We start from the raw sequence: 19,249 nt of genomic DNA, 5'->3' as shown, positions 1-19,249 counted from the left end.
TAAAGGTGCTTTGGTTTGTAATTTTTGAGATAAAAGGTGAAGTCCCTCTTTAAACTGTCATTATGAAGCCTAACTTATGAAAGTGGAAAAACAGCCTAGAGCTTACCTTTTGGTGTAACAAAAGATACTATAAAGTGCGATAATGAAACAGAATTCCTAAAACCTGTACACAAATAAGCCTGTCAATGCCATAAACAAGGTCCTTGAGGACTGATGCCAAACACCACAAGTTTGCAGCTTCTCATACCAAGATGTTCTGTATTGGACTAGTGTAGTAATTTTAAAGCTGAACTCCAAGCATGGATTTTATTGCAAGGTTACATTAGTTCAGGTCGGACCCATGCAAGTATGCCATATCGGTTATGGCTGGGGAAGAATCTCTGAATAGTCGCTGCGACTACAGTGTTCACCATTGTCTTCTGGGACCTGTGCTAAGTTCCTATACTGCTTTAAAAAAAACACTTGGCAGGAACACAATTTACAGATTGGAGATAATAATTAATAAAAAAATAAGATTGCCTTCCATTTTTTTCAGGCGTTTACAATCTCCAAACATAGAACACTGTTTAGAAACCCTCAAGATAGTGGCTATCACTTGTAGTAGCAGCGACTACTACAGTGCTTTTCCGCTTCCAAAGTGGTCCCATAGGTATGGCATATATGTATACTCACTTTGGGTCAAGCTGGACCAATGTAACTAGGAAAAAAATCTAAACCTGGAGTTTAGCTTTACTAAACACATACAGATTGTGGTCAAATCCTCAGTCATACGGAGTTTAATTTGAATGATCATTCCATAAACCTACCAAGAAAAATCATGGTTACAAAATGCATGAAAGACTGTACCAAAATATCAAAAATATTAGGAAATGCTGAGAAAATACCAATAAAATGGAAACCATAAAAAAAAAAAAAATGAGATCTAAAGACTTTTAGCCATGTTGTAAGGATCAAGCTACTAATTAACACAATATTTGTTAGGTGAACAACTAGCTGACTGGAAATTGACTTCTTCCTGAGCCTACTCTCTTACTGTATGTGTAGCTTAAGTCATTTAAGGTAACTCAGCTAGCAATAAACTGCTGACAAGATGTGTTATGCTTCATCACACAGGGAAGGATTTTGCAATAATAGGTCAGGAGACTTTATGTCTCTGTTTGGACCTCCAGCTCTCAAACAATTTCTAATAAAAGATTTTTTACTTATATGGTCTATAGCCCACTTAAAAGTCCCTTAGCACCCAACAAATAAGGAAAGATTCTTTAAGGTTTTTAAACAGAATCATACAGTTTCTATCTTTATGTCTCAATGGGACACCATGTGAAATTCCTTAGGTCCTTGCTGGAAATGCTTTACCTTCATCAATTTGCACTGTGCATTGGAGCTGCATGTGAACCAAGATGGGTCTATCTTTGTCAATCAGCTAACCTAGGGGGCAAAATTTTTGATCCCCATTAGCAACTGTTAGCTTGAATACACTGATGAGCACTAAAGGCAATGACTGAAGCATTGGTCAAACGAAAATATTTTAACAGTCCCGTTTGAGAGGAGTCGATCATTATAATTCCTGCGGAACTGCTGAATTTTGATCCATCTATGGCCAGCTTAAGGCCCCTTTCACACATGCGGATCATTCGTTTCATTAATTCAGTCACTTTAAAAAAATAAAAAAAACCTATGACGTTTACTTCAGTTTGTCATCCATTTTTATTTACAATTGCCAGCTAGAGTCCCTAAAGTGATTGTAATGTCTATTTTTTTTTTCTTTTCAATAAAAATAACAAAAAGTGTTATACTTACCTCTGTGCAGTTGGGTTTGCACAGAGCAGCCAGGATCCCCCTCTTCTTGGCTCTCCTGGCTCCTCCCTCTCTTTGAGTGCCCCCACAGCAAGCAGTTTGCTATGGGGGCACCCAAGCCGAGGCAAAGCTCCGTGTATCCATTCAGACATGAAGCTGCGGTTCGGTCCCATCCCCTCTCTCTCCTCATTGGCTAACTGAATTTAATTGACAGCAGCAGGATCCAATGGTGCTGCTGCTGTGTCTTAGTCAATGAGGAGCGGAGTCCTGGATGGCTGAGACAGTCGTGGACATTGCATAGAATGCATTAAGATAAAAAAAAAAACCTGATTTTAAAACCCCTTTAACCACTTGAATCCCAGAGCCATTCTTTCATGCAAAAACTGACCTTTTGTTCATTTACATCCATTTTTCATCCAATCTGTTTTTTAACGGAAGAAAAATAGGGCTTTGATCCGTTCCAAAAAACGGATGTTGACAGAAGCAGATGTAAATGGATGATCATCCATTTACATCTGTTTTTCCATAGAGATGCATTGAATGTCCATTTTTCATCCATCCGTTGAAAGTCCACATGTGTGAAAGAGCCTACACCAAATCAACTGGTAACTTCATTTTGCTTTGGACTGCCCATTTTCCTACCCAGACAGCTACTACCCACAAAGCTGGCCATACAAGTTTTTGCACGGATGGACGACTCCCCTACTATGCATGTGCCAACTGTCAGAATACCGGAACAACAGCCTCTGTTATATTTTTCTAGGGACTGCAGATATAACAGGGTGCCGTGTCGTGGCTCTGCAGCTTACATATGCGTTTGCAAATGCGTGTCAACTAAACCCCTGTTCTTTATGTATATTGAGACAGGTCTACTTGGTTGGTGGCAGACTGGAGGGTGAGTACATCAGACTGGGGGCTGGCTGGCTTCCATGCACCTCTTTTAATCCTTTTCAATTCATATTTTTCTGTATGGCTTTTTTTATTTGCTAATACAGGACCACCCACATTTCCTGATAAACTGGCTAAAATTCACAAAGTGTAAGGCCATCTTTAGGTCTCTAGACTTCATGCAACATTTTTCAAGAACTATCAGTTTCAGCTCTCCATCCCATTTTTCTAAACTCTCAGACAAGCTTATAAAACTAAGCATTTTGAACAAATGTACAGAAGAGAAGACTGCATATAAAAAGATACAACATGTAGGAGGATTTGTTTAATCTCTGTGCATCACCTGTTAATAGTCCCTTCACTGGGTATAAATATAAATTAAACAGTGATGGATGTATTTCAGAGAAAAACGTAGGTGTTTTTTTTTTTTTTTTTTTGTGAAAAAGGTATCAACAAATTTATCCTGGTCTGTAAATGGACTTTCCAAAAGCTTTAAGGCTTCATTCACACCTTAGCGTTTTGTTTACAGGTGTTTTTTTGGCGTTTTTCAGACGTTTTTTCAGGCATTTTTGGAGGCAGGCATTGACATCTAACAAAAACGCTGGTAATCAGCCCAAAAAGAAGCTCCTGTACTTTTTTGAGCTACAGGCGTTTTGCTTCAGGGGACAAAACGCTCAGATGTGAACAGGGGCCATTGAAATGAATGGGATTTTGATTGTTGGGTGTTTTGGATTTTCGCAGATGAGCGTTTTAGGAGCTGAAAAACGCTCAGGTGTGAACAGGGCCTTAAAGAGAATTTTAAGTCTGAAACAACCAATCATTTTAAAAATAACCAGATGCCTCTAACTTTGCAAAACAAAACTTGACAAGGCAAATACTGGCAATCTGTGTAGGTGAAATATACTTGTCTAGCAGCACTAAAAATGGTTAAACATGAGCAGAAAAGGGAGTGGTCTTGAAACGAAATTCCCATTCACAGAAATGCTGCTCTTGCAAATGCACTGGGAAACTAGGAGTATAAAAAACAAAAATCGAAGAATGTTACAATGTTTATTTTAAATCTAAAATTTAAAATTAACTGGATTTCAATTTGTGACTTGATTCATAAGGCTTTCATGGAAAATGTTAGGCAGGGAACATTTCATGTAAAAGAATAAAGTCGTAAATCTAAGATGTGACAGCTTTGAGATCGGATGAAATGAAAGGCTGAATGCACAGTCTCTGAAGTCACTCTTAACATGAAAGCAGTAAAGTTAATTTACTCTTCCAGACATTATCTAAAACCGTAAAAGAAAAAAAATTCAACACCTCTATATTAAAGAGAAACATTGGTAAAAGGGACATTGGCATTCATGTTAGAAAGTTCAAGTCCAAAAATACCATTAACCACTTGCCTACTGGGCACTTTCAACCCCTTCCTACACAAGCCAATTTTCATCTCTTTGCTGTCACACTTTGAATGACAATTGCACGGTCATAAAACACTGTACCCAAATAACAATTTAAAAAAAAAAAAATTCACACAAATAGAGCTCTCTTTGGGTGGTATTTAATAACTGCTGAGTTTATTTTTTACTTAAAAAAAAAAACAAAAAACGTTTTTCCTAGTTTCTGTAAGTAAATTTTGTAAATACCGGTAAGTAATTTTTCTCCACTGATGTGCACTGATGAGGAAGCACTGATGGGCAATGATGAGGCGGCACTGATGGAAAGCACTGGCTGGCATCACTAATGGGCACTGACTGGGCTCTACTGTAATCAGGGCACTGATGATCAGTACCCTGATTACTTGTACTGGTCATCCCTTCGAGGAGATGTCGCTGATCGGCTCTCCTCACCACCCACTCTGACAGTGTGAGGTGAGGAGCACCAATAAACGGCACTTTGGCATTTACATGCGATTTGCGCAAGAGCGGCCATTCTGGGGCGCCGTTATAGGACGTCGTCCCAGAACGAGAGCTGTCCCGCTCTGCTGTCATTTGACGGTGGGAAGACAGAAAGTGGTTAAAGTGAAAAGCCGCTCATGCTTTTTTACAGTAATAGTTTGTGCACAACTAAACAAGTTCTCCATGTACAGGTATATGGTTACCAGTCAAGATAAAACACCTAAAAGGCTTCCTCTGCCCTAAAGCCGGCCATAGACCGTTCGAATCTCGGTCAGTTCAGCAGGGACTAGCCGAGTTTCAAACCATGTTTGGGCAGGCTGAAAGTAACAAAGCTGATTTATCGATCAACTTGTACAGCCAGCCTATCAGATTTTACATGTGATTATTGCTAGTGACCATTAAAGCTGCTAGCAGTAATCACTGTGTTCTTCAGGGAGGAACAGCTCCCCCCACCTGCTTGGAGAACACAATGGTTCCGCAGAAGGGATTGTGTTGCTGGGGGAGTTAGGTGATTTTCTTTCACAGGTTGCAGGAAACAAAAAAGCTCCATCTCTGGCTGGCTTAGGACAGTATACTTTACCTTCTGATGTGATTGGCTTATTGGTCATAACAGTGTTACATGAGGCTAGGCTGATTACTAAGGACCTTGCTGCCTTAGCACTAGCCAGTACACACCCGAGACTGAATCAATGTGCAGAGTTCTGCTGATTACCTTGCTGCATGTTCATTTGTAGCAGTTATAGTGGTGAAATTACCAATACATATTGTCTTCAGCTGGCTTATTAACATAATACCATAGGTTTTAATACTAGATAAATCATGCTGGCTTAAAAGAAGTTTCATGATGCTATAGCAGGAAACACAGTGAATTACACACATACCACTGCTATGAATCAAAGCAGGAATTATACCCCCTGTATCTCTTAGTTGGCATAGTGCCATACAAACTCGACCCATTAAAGTGAATTTAGTCGCTCTGCATGCGGTTGTGGAGTGCTTGTGCAATGATCAAGGGGTTAAAGCAGTTGGTGAGAAGGCGATACACTGCCTCCTCCCCGCCTGTCAGACGCTCACTAAAGAGCAATCTAAAAGCAGATCACTCTTCGGGGTCACAGCTCATGTGAACGAGCCCTTATCTGCACTCTGGATGAAGGAGAAACACTGGACAGCAGCCTTGTCAATTTGGTGACATAATAGTGTTAAATGCACTAGTACATTTAAAACAAATTAAAACCAAACTCCAGCTAACACTTTTCAGGCAGCTAACACTTTTCAGGCAGTTCGAGGCCTCGTTCATACCAGGAAATGCATCTGAGTGTGCACGCTTTTTTGCATGTTCCCATAAGTTGCATTTTTAAATGGACGTCCCAATGTACATGAAACACGCTAAAAAAGGTGCCAACAGGATTTTTTAAATCGCACTGCACTGCAACAATATTTCTTCCTTTTGGGATAAATATTTTACATAAATAAACACAAGGTGACCAATGTAAGCACCCCTATAAGTGTTAAATGGTTTGTCTAGACACTAACTGCCATGTTTTCTGGACAGTTTGATCTGATAAAGGAAGTTAAAAAAAATAGATTTTTGTAAAATCTTACCGTAAAATCCTTTTCTCTTAAGCTCATTGACAGACGCAGTCCTCTTGATTAATAACACATTGGGTTATACTGCCCTCTACAGGACTAGGACACTAGACGGAAGGAAAACATACTGGCCACACCTTAGGGGCAGTCCCAGAGGGTATATCCTCTCTCTCTCTGCTACAGGAAGTCAGTTATGTCACAAAGCAGTGTCAGAGAATTTAACCCAACCCAACTCAAAAAACCGAGGGGCGGGTACTGCGTCTGTCAATGAGCTTAAGAGAAAAGGATTTTACGGTAATATTTTCCAAAAATCCATTTTTCTCTGTCGCTCATTGACAGACGCAGTCCTCTTGATTAATAACACATTGGGACGTCCCAAAGCAGTGCCACAAATGAGGGGTGGGATAACAGAAAAATTTAAATCTAGAAGGCCCAACCGGTGCCAACTAGAAGTCTTTAAAGGCTCATCAAAGCACAGGATGAGACTCAACTGAAAATCCAACGGAAAAAAACCCTCGAGGTAGACCACCGGTCTCCTCAAATTGCGGCCTGCAGAACCTTGCGGCCAAAAGAGGCATCCGCCGATGCCATCACATCAACTTTTTGACGCCTGATGGCGGAAGGCCCAGGAAGCACTAAGCGCCCGAGTGGAGTGCGCCTTAACAGGGAACGGGGGGATCCCGACCCTTAATAGAATAAAGCCTGTACCACCGTCTGTCTGATCCATTTGGAGATAGTCGCGGCAGATGCAGGCAACCACTTTTTGGGGCCATCCGTGATCACAAAAAGTGAATCCGTTTTACGAAACAAGTCCGTAGTCTTCAGGTATACCCTGATTGCCCGAACCACATCCAAGGAATGTAACGCAAACTCCTGAGGATGACTGGGCTTAGGACACAGGGAAGGTAATACAATATCTTCATTCAGATGAAACTCTGAAACCACTTTAGGAAGGAAGGATGGATTCGGACGAAGAACCACCTTATCCCTATGAACCACCAGATATGGGGAACGACCCAGATTAAGATCCCAGGGCGGTAAGGGCGCGCGCACTGGCGGAGCCAGGTGCCGCACTCCCTGGATGAAATTCCGCACCAAGGAATGAGTAGCCAAAGGTTTCTGAAAGAAGATTGCTAACGCTGAAACCTGACCCTTGATAGTGCTCAAGGACAGCTTCTGCTCAACCCCCTGTTGCAGAAAAGCCAAGATTCGGGTCACCGAATAGGTACGTGGGGGAAATCCAAGGGATTCACACCACGCAATATAAACCTTCCATGTGCAATAATAGACTTTGCTAGAAGTCGCTTTCCTTGCTTTAATTAGAGTACGAATAACTGAAGCTGACAATCCCTTGTCCTTCAGTACCTGGGTCTCAATGGCCAGGCCGTTAAAGCCAGCGATTGTAAAGCAAGATGGAAGATCGGTCCCTGAGACCACAGATCCTCCTTGAGAGGAAGTCTCCAAGGATCGTCCGCGACCAGTCTGCCCAAGTCGGCGTGCCCGGCTTGACGAGGCTAGTCCGGAATTACCAGGATAACTGGCATTCCCTCCACCTCTATCCTGCGGAGAAGCTTCAGCAGCAACTTGAGAGGAGGGAAGACATACAGTAGCCGATACTGCCCCTACGGGGCGATCCGCGCGTCTGCTGCGTCCGCTAGAGGATCGCGGGTGCGGGCTACAAACCTCCGCACCTTCCTGTTGAGCCGAGATGCCAACAGATCCACCTCCGGGGTGCCCCAATGAAGGCACAGCTGGTGAAATCCTTGGTGCTCGACCTAAGCCACAGCCGTGGCATTGTCTGACTGGATCCGAACCGGGCTGCCCTAGAGCTGCTCGGTCCAGAAAATCTGATAAAGTCTGATCGCTCTCAGTTTCCACACAATTATCAGAAACTTGGACTCTATCGGAAGTAGTAACTTCCTCTGGCTGAGCATTGGAGACCGAAGCCACCAGACCAGAGACTCCCTGGTCAGCTCGCTCACCCGGATCCGATTCCTCTAGGGAACTGGGAATGATCTTTGCAAAAAGTGAAGAAAAGTCCTGCTCAAGGAACGGAAACTACTGCTCCCTGTAGCATACGAATGTTGGAAGGGAAGAATCGCACCGGTAGAAGTGATCGACACTCGATCTTGTATCCCGACCGTATGACCTCCTGAACCCCTTTGTACGGGATTCAGGAAAGCCCTGGATCTGGAAACCGGTGAAGACGTCAGCCCACCCCAGAAATGGGTGGGGGCGCACCTTCAGGCTGTGTTGGTTTTATCTTCAGGTTTGGCCGAGTCGGATTTTTGTTTACCCGACCAGCGCCCTCTGAAACCCCCTGAGGGGGCTTTGGAGCCCTTCTCGCTCGCCCCAGCGGAGCGAACAAACCTTTTATGAGCGAAAAGGAAGGTCCTCGCCTGTTGCGAGGTCCCTTGCCCTTAGCAGTCTGTGGCAAAAAAGTGCTCTTGCCCCCAGTGACATCCTTTATAATCTCATCTAAGGTGGCCCCAAAACAGGCGATCCCCCTGAAAAGGGAGATTAGTCAAAGCTTTCTTGGAACCTAGATCCGCCGACCAGCACTTTAACCACAACACACGTCTGAGGACCACTGCTGACATCGATGCATGCCCTAACAAGGGAGTGGCATCCAGGGCGGCGTCACAGACGAACTGTAGTCCTTGTATAATTTGTTCCATCAAATCAGATGCTGCCGGGGGGATACTTCTCCCCTTTAAGTCATGGCGTAACAATTTGGCCCATTCTGTCAATGTTTGTGAAACTAAACCAATGGCAACCACTGGCCTAAAGGTTGACCCTATCAGGGAAAAAATGGTGCGGGATTCCGCTTCCACTTTTCGATCCACTGGATCCTTAAAGGACGGAGCGTCCTCCAACGGGATAACAGAGGCTTTATCTAGTCTGGAAATTGGTGGGTCCACCACTGGTGGTACCGTCCATTTTTTAATGAGGGATTCCTCAAACGGATAACGCCTAGCAATGCGTTTAGAAACAGCAAGGGCTCGTTGCGGATGATCCCATTCCTCTTTAATTTTATTGCCAAAACATTTGGGTAAAGGAAAAACCTTCGCCATCTTGGCACGCTTACTAGTACCAAAAGGAATTTCCATCTCGGTTACCTCTGCCGGTGTAACCTCAAGTCTTAAGGTTTCCCGGACAGACACAACTAGTGCGTCCACCAGCGCTTCTTCTTGTGCTATGGCGGAGGCAGATACGTCCTCCTCACTGTCTGAGGAGACATTACCTGAGACAACAGCCCCAGCAGAGGGACCTGCAGCTGCAGTGACCAGCTCAGAATCTGTATCTGAAGTATCAGATGAAATAGGGGTAGGCGGGGGTCGCTTTCTTGACCCCCGTCCCTGACAGGCTACCTCCACCCGGGATACCAAAGACTCCAAAACTGCTGATAATGCATCAATAACCAGTGGGGTACTGGAGGGTCCTGCGGCCACCTCGAGGGGAATCAGGTGGGGCAGGGTCCATGATTATACAAGACACTTGCCAGCGAACAAAAAATAATTGCAAAGAAAAAACTTTGCAACAGCGCCCCTCAGTGTTACCTGCTTTGGACCCCACAGAGAGAGAGAGAGACCCCAAGGCTCACCACCTGATGCACAGAAGTTTCTATCAACCTGCCTCAGCGCTGTCTTCTTACAGACAGGAAGTCTTTTGGCACTTTTCCCGGGTAAATGAGGCGGCTCCGCCCCTTTCCACGCCTTCCGGCGCCTCCCATGCTTCTCCACGAGGCAACTGGTCACTTCCAAAATGGCCGCCCCCATGCTGGAGACACGAGGCTACGCCAAGATGGCGGCCCCGCGCGACCTGCGGGGAAATGGCGGCGGCCTGTGGAAGATGGCAGCGGCCTGCGGGGAGCTGTGGGAGGATAGCGGTCTGCGGGAGGATGGCGGCCTGCGGGAGGATGGCGGTAGTCCAGGCACAGGCATCGGCCTGTATTGCAACCTTATCAGGTAGGATGCTATCACCCTTATACATGGCCATCATCACAGTAATGCCACTGACTTCAGTCATGATCCCTTAACAGTGCCCACGTATACAGTGACTTTAGATAGTCAGCTCCCAAACTAAGCCTCCTGGTTTCTTATTCACAAAATCACACTCAATTGGGGGATCTGTGACCTGTTACAGGATAGAGAGGGGACCCAGAAACCTGAGCGTCCGATCATCCTAAGGAGGGGCCCGCGTCCACCAACCAACCCGACAGGGGGGAAAGGGGGACCATTCTACTCACCATACCGGAACCAGACGGGCGCCAACTCCCGACAGAACCCCTCTCCACCGAGGCGGGGGGACTGTCGACCAATACGGACGCCGTGACTCAGTTTCCAACTGGTCGTTGGCGTCCAGGCGAGACGTTTAACTCGCAGGGTCAGTCCCCGTCCAGTGGGACTATGTCGCGGCCGACCCAGCGTGGAGCTAGAGCCTGCACGCGCTCGCAGGCTGACTGGGGTGACCACTGGATCTCAACATCCAGCCCGTCGCCCAGTTTCAGCGTACTTGCTTGAAGATCTCACAGGAACACTGGAGAAAAAAAGCTGCCTAATAAAAAAGTTTTCTAAAAAATCTTACCAGGACCAAGATCCCAGCAAGGAACTTAGGTCCTTACTCTTAACTAGACAGAAAAAAAATGACTTCCTGTAGCAGAGAGAGAGAGGATATACCCTCTGCGACTGCCCCCAAGGTGTGGCCAGAACGTTTTCCTTCCGTCTAGTGTCCTACTCCTGTAGAGGGCAGTATAACCCAATGTGTTATTAATCAAGAGGACTGCATCTGTCAATGAGCGACAGAGAAATAAAGTTTGGATCCTTTAACATAGTTCAGTTTAGTCACTGATTCAGGTTACATCTGTTTACACAAGGGTTTCAATTTTTTCAGACAAGGCACCATTTATAACTGTGCATAATCTGAGGGCATACGAGTTCAAGGCCTCGTTCATACCAGGAAATGCATCTGAGTGTGCACGCTTTTTTTGCATGTTCCCATAAGTTGCATTTTTAAATGGACTTCCCAATATACATGAAACACGCCAAAAAAGTGCCAACAGGATTTTTAAAATCGCACTGCACCAAAACACATAGTACTGCTAGGAGTCTTTATGGGCATTTTTTTTCTTTCATCTGAAGAAGAGAGGGAGGGGTTTTCTCAGGTAAACACACCCTCCTGCCTGTATGCCTTAACTAAGGCCAGATGAAGTCCAGGAAGTTAATGGCACATGAACTATCTTCCCATACTCAAGTTGGCCATGGCTAGAAATGCTAGGGGAGTGTTTTTCAAAGTGATTTTCAAACAAAATAAAGCAACGAGTTTAAAGCGCGTAGTGTTTGCAAATCTGCTTCTCTCCACAGAGCCACAGAAGAACAGAATATATAAGTAATTGTCCAAGTTTAAATAAAAATAAATGTGAAAAAATTAAACCTTGTCACTTACAAAAAAAAAAAAAAAGGAAACAAAGAATTGCCCGTAAAAGGAACAAAAATAATACACAGTCCTTCTCCACTGCTAAACTACCGCTGTCTGAAGAATCTTCAGCATTTGACACTTCCTGATGTGTCTGATGCCTTTGTCCCCTGCCGCATGGTATGGTTTCTACTGCCAGCCCTATGCAATTATAGAACACAGTAGTGATATAGTGGCAAGTGGATGGAACTACAGCACTCAGAGGGAGACCAGGAATCTGACACACCCAGAAGTGTGTCAGATGTTGAATATTTTTGACAGTAGCAAAGCATGGAGGTCAATTGTACAGACAGTGAAAACAGCCGCAAATTGTCTGAGCTCCCTGGCCTGGTGCAAGGGTTTAAAAGAAATAATAATGCAGAACCAAACTATGTCATCAATGCAAGCAATGTTCCAGTACCCACTGCTAAGCCAAAAGGGGGGAAAAAAGCAGTCAAAGAAAATCTTGATAACTGACAGCACATTGATATTTTTTTGGGGATATGAACAAAAATTAGACATGGGTTAAAAACACAAAAACAACATGTTACTTCATCTTACCTCTTCTATTTCTTTTGTCTTTGCTGCGATGGCTTTAGATCGGTTGCTAACTGGATTTGAATCGTAGCGTTCTGAGTTCACAGGCACAATAGTTTCTAGTTCTGCTATTTGATCGCCATATAATGCAGAAGATGATCCTGCCTAAGAAAACAAGGTAGCTGGATAAGTGGTTATATTAAAGACCGCACAACTTTAGCACCTACAGTTGAAGATTAACTCTGTATAGAAATATTTACAGCCAATATGCAAGCCTTAATTAAAGCCTTCTACAATATGATCTAGCCAAGAGCAACTTTTTAATACAATTTAAAGGCTAATGTCAGCTTTTGCACCATGTTAAATGTTACACCCATATTTAGGGTACAACATGGAAAATCACACTTCTTCCAGCTCTGCACCTCTGTACAGACAGAGAGACAGGGGAAGAGTCTACAGGAGCCTGCCATAGCACCTGCGATCCACTGATGGCAGGTGCAATACTTTACATGGCTCCTGTGAAAATGAATGCACATTTACTATTTTGGTCAAGAATTAACTAGAAAAAACAGAGTTAGGCACCTGGTAACTCTTTTTCTAAGAAGTCTTCCAGGGCAGCACCTGAGAGACAGGCTCCTCCCACTTGAAACAGGAAACACATTAGTCCACCATTATAAAAAAGCCAATCATACCTTCTGCCTCAGTAATATCAAAGCAACCCTCGAAGGAATCCTCAGTAAGCTTTTGAATCCACAAAACCCCTTTTATAATGTTTTAGGGCGGGAAAGGATGCTGCCCTGGATGACTTCTTAGAAAAAGTTACCAGGTACCCAACTCGGTTTTCTCCAATCGTCTTCCAGGGCAGCACCTGAGAGGATGTCCCTAGCAATACTTAATAGGGAGGGGAAAAAGTTTGGAGCACATTGCGACCAAATATCTGGTCCTGACTGGACAGCAGGTCGACGCGGTAATGCCTTGCAAGGCATTGAAGTTCGATCATGTTGCTGCCATGCAGATCTGCTCCAATGTTGCCCCAGCTCTTTCTGCACTTGAAGATGCCCAAGGTCTGGTCGAGTGGGCCGTGACTCCGCTCGGCGGGGCAAGGTTTATTGCTTGGTAGGCTGTCTGAATAGCAAGCTTTAGCCATCTGGCTATTGTACTTTTCGAAGCCGACCCTTTGTTCACTTCTGCATGGAGGGTGAATAGAGTGGTTGTTTTCCACCACTTTTTAGTTCTTTAGAGGTAAGCTATCAGGATTTTTCTTACATCTAGCCTGTTTTAAGTGACTTTTCCTGCTGTCCATTGAATTTGGAAGGGAAGGAATAACCACCTCCTGAGTTCTGTGGAAATTTGAAGAGACTTTTGGTAGGAAAGCTGGGTCTGGAGTGTCCGAATTAAACAATAAGGTTCTATCATGGATAGGGCCTGAATTTCACTGACTTTATGCGGATATCAGTGCCATCAGGAGTACTGTTTTTAGTATAAGGTATTTATCTGAACTTTCCTCCAGAGGCTTCAAAGGGTGCAGAGAGGAATCCTTTGAGTACCGTATCTTGGAGTTCAGCTGAACTTCACAGGTGTGGCTTTCCTTAATGAGAGAAGGAATCCTCTTATGAGCGTGTCTTCCGCCAACCTAATATCTAAGTGGGAAGATAGGGCTGCCACTTGAACCTTCAAAGTGTTATGGGAAATGCCCTTGTCCGCTCCTTCCTTTAAAACATCTGATTGCCGGAATAGCCCTCCTATCGGGGTCTCCCTTGCTCTTGTACCAGGAGACAATCTTTTTCCTTACTTTTTCATATCTGGCTCCAGTCACCGGTTTTCGGCTGGCTAAGATGGGTGTAAATCACCTTGGTAGACTGACCATTGTTCTGCAACTTCGTCCTTTCTAAAACCAGGCAAAATGCTTCATGATCTTGGGGCTCGGGAGGTTGACTAGGCCCATGCTACAGGAGGTTCGGAATGTAGAGAAGGCTGTATGCCGAGGTTTCCTAAGTAATTGAACCATGGGACGTTCGTGCCAGTTGTGGCTTTTCTTCGTTCGTGATCTGCCCCAAGCCCTGCAGGCAAGATATGCTCATTTACAGATTGGCATTTTGTTCGTCTGCTGAATCGCAGGATAGAAGTTTGTCTGGATATGGCCCCTACCCTATGACTTGCTGTCTTAGGTTTTTTAGGGCTTCTGACATTCGTTTTGAGAAGATCCAGGGTGCTGGCGAGATGCCAGCTGGTGGCGCTGTGTACAGAAGATGTGGAGTAGAAGCTGGGCCGTGCACCGCAAATCTTGATCATTTTTGATGGCCTTTTCCTATTGGTACATGTGGATGTGCATCCTGCAGAACCACTGTGGCTATGAAGACTCCCAGGTACTTGGTTGGGAGGGGGGGGGGGAAAGAGGAAAATGCTATTACCCTGCTACTACCGTACCAAGGAAAAACGCATTTTGCATGATTTCCTTCCACTGGCAAGCGAAAAAAACCCACCTGCCCCCCGACTGGGAACTGTCATTGTTTTTTCTTCTTCGGAACTGAAGGCTTGAGTAAAAATTCTCCCTTGCCTTTTTTGTTTTGTTGTGTCCAGCGCTCTTTTGGACCCATCTTATCAAATCTTATGGACTGCCGAAGGGGTTTTTTCCCCATCTTTTTGGTTTGAGGAAACCCCTTGTTTTTGGCTGCAGTTCTGTCCAATACTGTTTCCAAGTTGGGTTTGAACAGTAAATCACCCCTAAAAGGGATGATGCATAATCTATTTTTAGAGGTCATGTCCCCTTCCCATGACTTCAGCCACAGGCCTCTCCTAGCTTAAAGAAGAGTTTCACCAAAAGTTGTTTTTTTTTTTTTTTACATAAAAATACCCCTAGAACAGTCAGGGCTAGTGCATTTAAGCAACGATAGCCTCTGAACTGCCCCCTGTTTAGCTTACATGCAGGATGAAATACTTACCTTGTAAATTTCTTGTCCAGCGCTGCCATCTGCGGTGTGGGCAGCTGAAGCCGCAGTGTCCCTCTTCGTGTCCTTCTTCCTGGATTTCGGAGTCCCAGAATGCCATGCCTCGTCTCTTCTGGTTTGGGCGCGTCATCCCACAGCCGGTTTTGCACATGCCCAGAAGCTGTTCTCATTCATTCAGCAGGTAATGACGTGCCTGACCCGGAAGTAGCGAGGGACACTGGTGCAGGCGCATTGACTCCTGGGATTGATTGTCAATGCAAAGGAGGAAGTGATGTGGGTGGCTGTGGAAGGAGGAAGTGGCAAGAAGGTAAGTTAATTATCTTTAAAAATAAGGTAAGTGAAACAAAAAAAAAAAAATTATCCAATTATTTTTAAGGATGTTTTAATGTAATTTATGGTGTAAACTTCAAAATTAGGGTGGAACTCCGCTTTACTTAATTAGGCCAGTGGTCTTGGCCGATATCCTTACGGATTCCGCTGACTTGTCCGCTAGGAAAGCTGCCACTCTGATTAGTTTTTAGGAATGTTTTTTTACCAGTCCCTCCTTTGGGGTATCGCCTTCTAGTAGCTCTTGCAACTGCGTCAGCAAGACTAACAAGGTCCTGGCCATGCAGGTGGAAGCTATGGCTGGATTTAGATTTGCGGCTGCGGCCTCCCAGGCTCTTCTCAGTAGTGCCTCTTTTTTTTATCCATGGGATCTCTAAGAGTTCCGGAGTCGTTGAAAGCTATATCAGCCTTGTTTGCGACTCTGGCAAGGGTAGCATCTACCTTGGGGCACTTCGCCCAGGGTTTAGTATCCTCCTCTGTGAACAGATATCTACGTTTTATCCCAGGTGAGGTAAAGAGCTTCTTTTCCGGTTCTTCACATTCTTTCTTGACCAAGTTTTTCAGAGACACAGACTCAGGGAAAGCTCTGTGATTTTCTGCTCTTTGATACCCAGTGTATCTGCTATGGTCCTCAGTAAATAATCTGTGTCCCCCGAGGGGAAAAGCGTACCCTTAGATGCTAGATCCTCATCGTCTGACTGTGAGCATAGGCCACCCTCGGATTCTGATTCAGAGTCTTCTGCAACAGATCCCTGCTCCGCTTGGTCCACCTCTTCCCCGCTACACAAAAATTAGTGTCTAGCTGGTAGATGGAGTACTGGCCTGACTAGAGCTTGCTGGGGCTTCCAGTTTTTCTATGGCTGTACGAAGGTGACCAATCATGCTTTTAATTTCCATTTTAAAAGAATTAAGCAAATCCTTAAAAAGGAACCCCTGCGACTCTTTGGCCACCATCTTATTGATGCATTTCTGGCATAGGGGTTTCCTCCATTCTGGAGGAAACCGGTTACAGCAAGAGGCGCATGCCTTGCTACTGTTCTTTGCCGCCTTCTCTTCTGGGGTCTTTGTCTGTAAATAAGCCCAAAGGACACAGAGAGGCAGGCAGTTGCCATACACAACAGGAAAAAAACATTTGTTGGTGAGGCAAAGACCGAGGGAAATCCAGAGTTCACTGGCTTACCTTAAAGCTGTCCTGTCCGGCAAGATCTGCAGGGCAGGGAGGCATCAGACATGGTCAGTCTCAGCAAAGGAACCACAGCATAGGGACCTTTTAACTGCTTCCTCCCCAGCTCCAGCCCAGCCCCTAGCTACCCCCATGCAGGTTAGTGGACATACCTGCATTGCGACCTCTTGGTATCCCCTAGGGCCACTTCTCTTTGTAAACATGGAGGCATTTGTCTTCTTTGGTTTCTTGCTTCAGTGTTGTGAGTTTTTCCATTCAAAATCACGCCGCCACCACCGGAAAAGACCTCGGGGATGTCCCCCGTTCCACTTCTGCCCTTCCCAAGATTGCTGCGGACCGGAAGCATGACACCGGAAGGGAGGTGACGTTCCGGTCCCGACGCAATCTTGCTCCTCCAACAGCGAGGACACTCCCGGGGGCCGGCCTGGACTGGTAAAAAGTGCAAGGGGACCAGGGTGTGCCTCATACGGAGGGGTCCAGGAAGCTGCCACTCCCCGCATGCAGGGGACGGACCCCCCACCCCCCCCAGGGGCGTCCGGAAGGGTAGTTGTGGCTAGCAGAAATAACCTAGAAGATCTGCTGCACCAGGTACGGTCTAGGGGGGGAATACCATTGGCATCCTGACAGCTGGGGGGGGGTTGCAGATCTCTCAGTAGGGGTGAAACCTCAGGTGGGGGGCTAGTTTGCCCCAATGCGCTGCCCCTGACCTGCACTGCCCAAGGCTCACTGAGCTGGATAGGAGGCTGGTCAGGGAGCCTCCTGCAATTAGCACAGAGACTGAAAAAAATAAACAGATGCAGCTCCTGTGGGTCCGGAGGAAACGCAATCAAACAGAAGGTATGACTGGCTTTTTTATAATGGTGGACTAATGCGTTTCCTGTTTCAGGTGGGAGGAGAATATCTCTCAGGTGCTGTCCTGGAAGACTATTAGAGAAAAATTTGGTCAGACTTTGCTGGTACAGCACATTCATCATGTATACAAAGAATACCTTGAAAAAGTTTGGTCTGACAACTGATACACCTTATTTTCAAAACTGTGAACTTAACCTTTAACAAAATATTTAAAAGTGTAAAATTTGTAGTTGGTGCACATAGCTTAGCATATATCTCTGGAACAACTGACAATTTCCACATACTGTTCTTAATGAAGATAACTTCTGCTTATACATTTTTTCATCATATGCTCATGAATTGCCCTGGTGTGCAATTGAAAAACACAAACCTCTGTATGTTGGGGGAAAATGGCATTGTAACTATGTTTATACTATGATTAACAAAGCCTGCGTAAAGTCTGGTCCATAAAGACATAGTGTGAGGAGTTAGGTCTGGAGGAACTTAAATTTCCTGCACAGAGCACTGACCTCAACCCTACTGGACATCTGTTGGATGAAATGGGATGCCAACTGTTTTCGTCCAATATCAGTACCTGATCTCACACGAGCGCTCTTGGCTGCAGAGGCACAAATTCCCACAGACATGCACCAAAATCATGTGGAAAACCTTTAAAGAAGAGTGGAGGCTGCAAAAGCCACAAAGATTTTTTTTTTTTTAGGGGGGTGGTCCCAAACAAACTGATATAGGAGAGATGGTCCACAAACTCAAATCCTGGCCACAAATGTATACTGAATTGCTTCCTAGTGTTTCAGACATATGAAACATTACTACATTTCTGGTAACCATTTAAAAGGCATTATGCCGAGATGCCCTAATATGGGTGTACCATGTAACTTGTTACAAAATGTAAATGTATCCTATAACAATTGGAAGACCACAGCACTATGTTACAACCACATGCATTGCATGCAGCTCCATCCACTTGCAAAAAAAAAAAAAAAAAAAAAAAAAAAAAAACCCTGTATCAACCAGTGTTTTTATTGCCCCCTGGCCACAAGTAAACTGTAAATGAGGCCTAACAGACAAAGCTCCTATGTGTTTAGTTGTGCAATTAATTTCCCAAATATATTTTGCACAATCCTGAGAAACATCATCCACACTTAAATTAATGTCTGGAAAACCATTCCATTGAAATATGTACTTTTACAAAGTCTTCCGTGGCTTCAGGTAGATTGCTTTCAGACACTTTCTCCATTTTCTCAGAAACCCATTTGCAAGCAGCATCCACGAATGCAATCTCAGACGACAGGCGATTTCCTTTCTCTTGGTCTACACTCTGTAAAATACAAATCAAATAGTTTATCAAGTGTGCGATAGACGTGTTCCTATTTGTAACTGGTAACCAGTTAACATAGAACTGGCATATGCCGAGAGATGTTTATGTTTTTACTCTAGGTCATGGAATGATACAGGTGAACTAAACACAAAGCCAACTTATATTCAGAGGATAGAGTCAACAGCAGAAACACAGCTGGAAATGTGGCACCATTGTTAACATATACAGTATGTTTACCCACTTGACCTCCAGAAAGTTATACCCCCTTCATGACCAGGACATTTTTTGCTATTCGCCCTGTGCTATTGAACTGGCAATTGCTCGGGTGTGCAACAGTGTATGCAGATTAATTTTATATCATTTTTTTCAACTCAAATAGAGCTTTCTTTTGGTGGCATTTAATCACCACTGAGTTTTTTTATTAAACGAAAAAAAGACCAATAATTTTCTACTTTGTTATAAAACATATCCA

The 19,249-nt window shown here is 44.6% G+C and overlaps 1 protein-coding gene across 2 annotated transcripts in view; it reads right to left on the bottom strand.

The window, feature by feature from the left end:
- PPHLN1 (periphilin 1) overlaps window positions 1-19,249 on the bottom strand; it is a 171,014-nt gene that overhangs the window by 46,994 nt on the left and 104,771 nt on the right. For both annotated transcript variants that reach the window (XM_082255989.1, XM_082255990.1), the window contains 2 exons: window positions 18,643-18,777; window positions 12,174-12,314 (listed from right to left, as the gene is read on the bottom strand). In XM_082255989.1, the coding sequence (XP_082112115.1) occupies window positions 12,174-12,314; window positions 18,643-18,777 (276 nt within the window). The remainder of the gene's footprint in view (window positions 1-12,173; window positions 12,315-18,642; window positions 18,778-19,249) is intronic.

This window comes from Pelophylax lessonae, assembly GCF_965119305.1.
Source record: "Pelophylax lessonae genome assembly, chromosome: 4".
Classification (NCBI taxonomy): Eukaryota; Metazoa; Chordata; class Amphibia; order Anura; family Ranidae; genus Pelophylax; species Pelophylax lessonae.
Note: the sequence above shows the minus strand (reverse complement) of the source record. Positions and strands in the feature narration are given on the sequence as shown.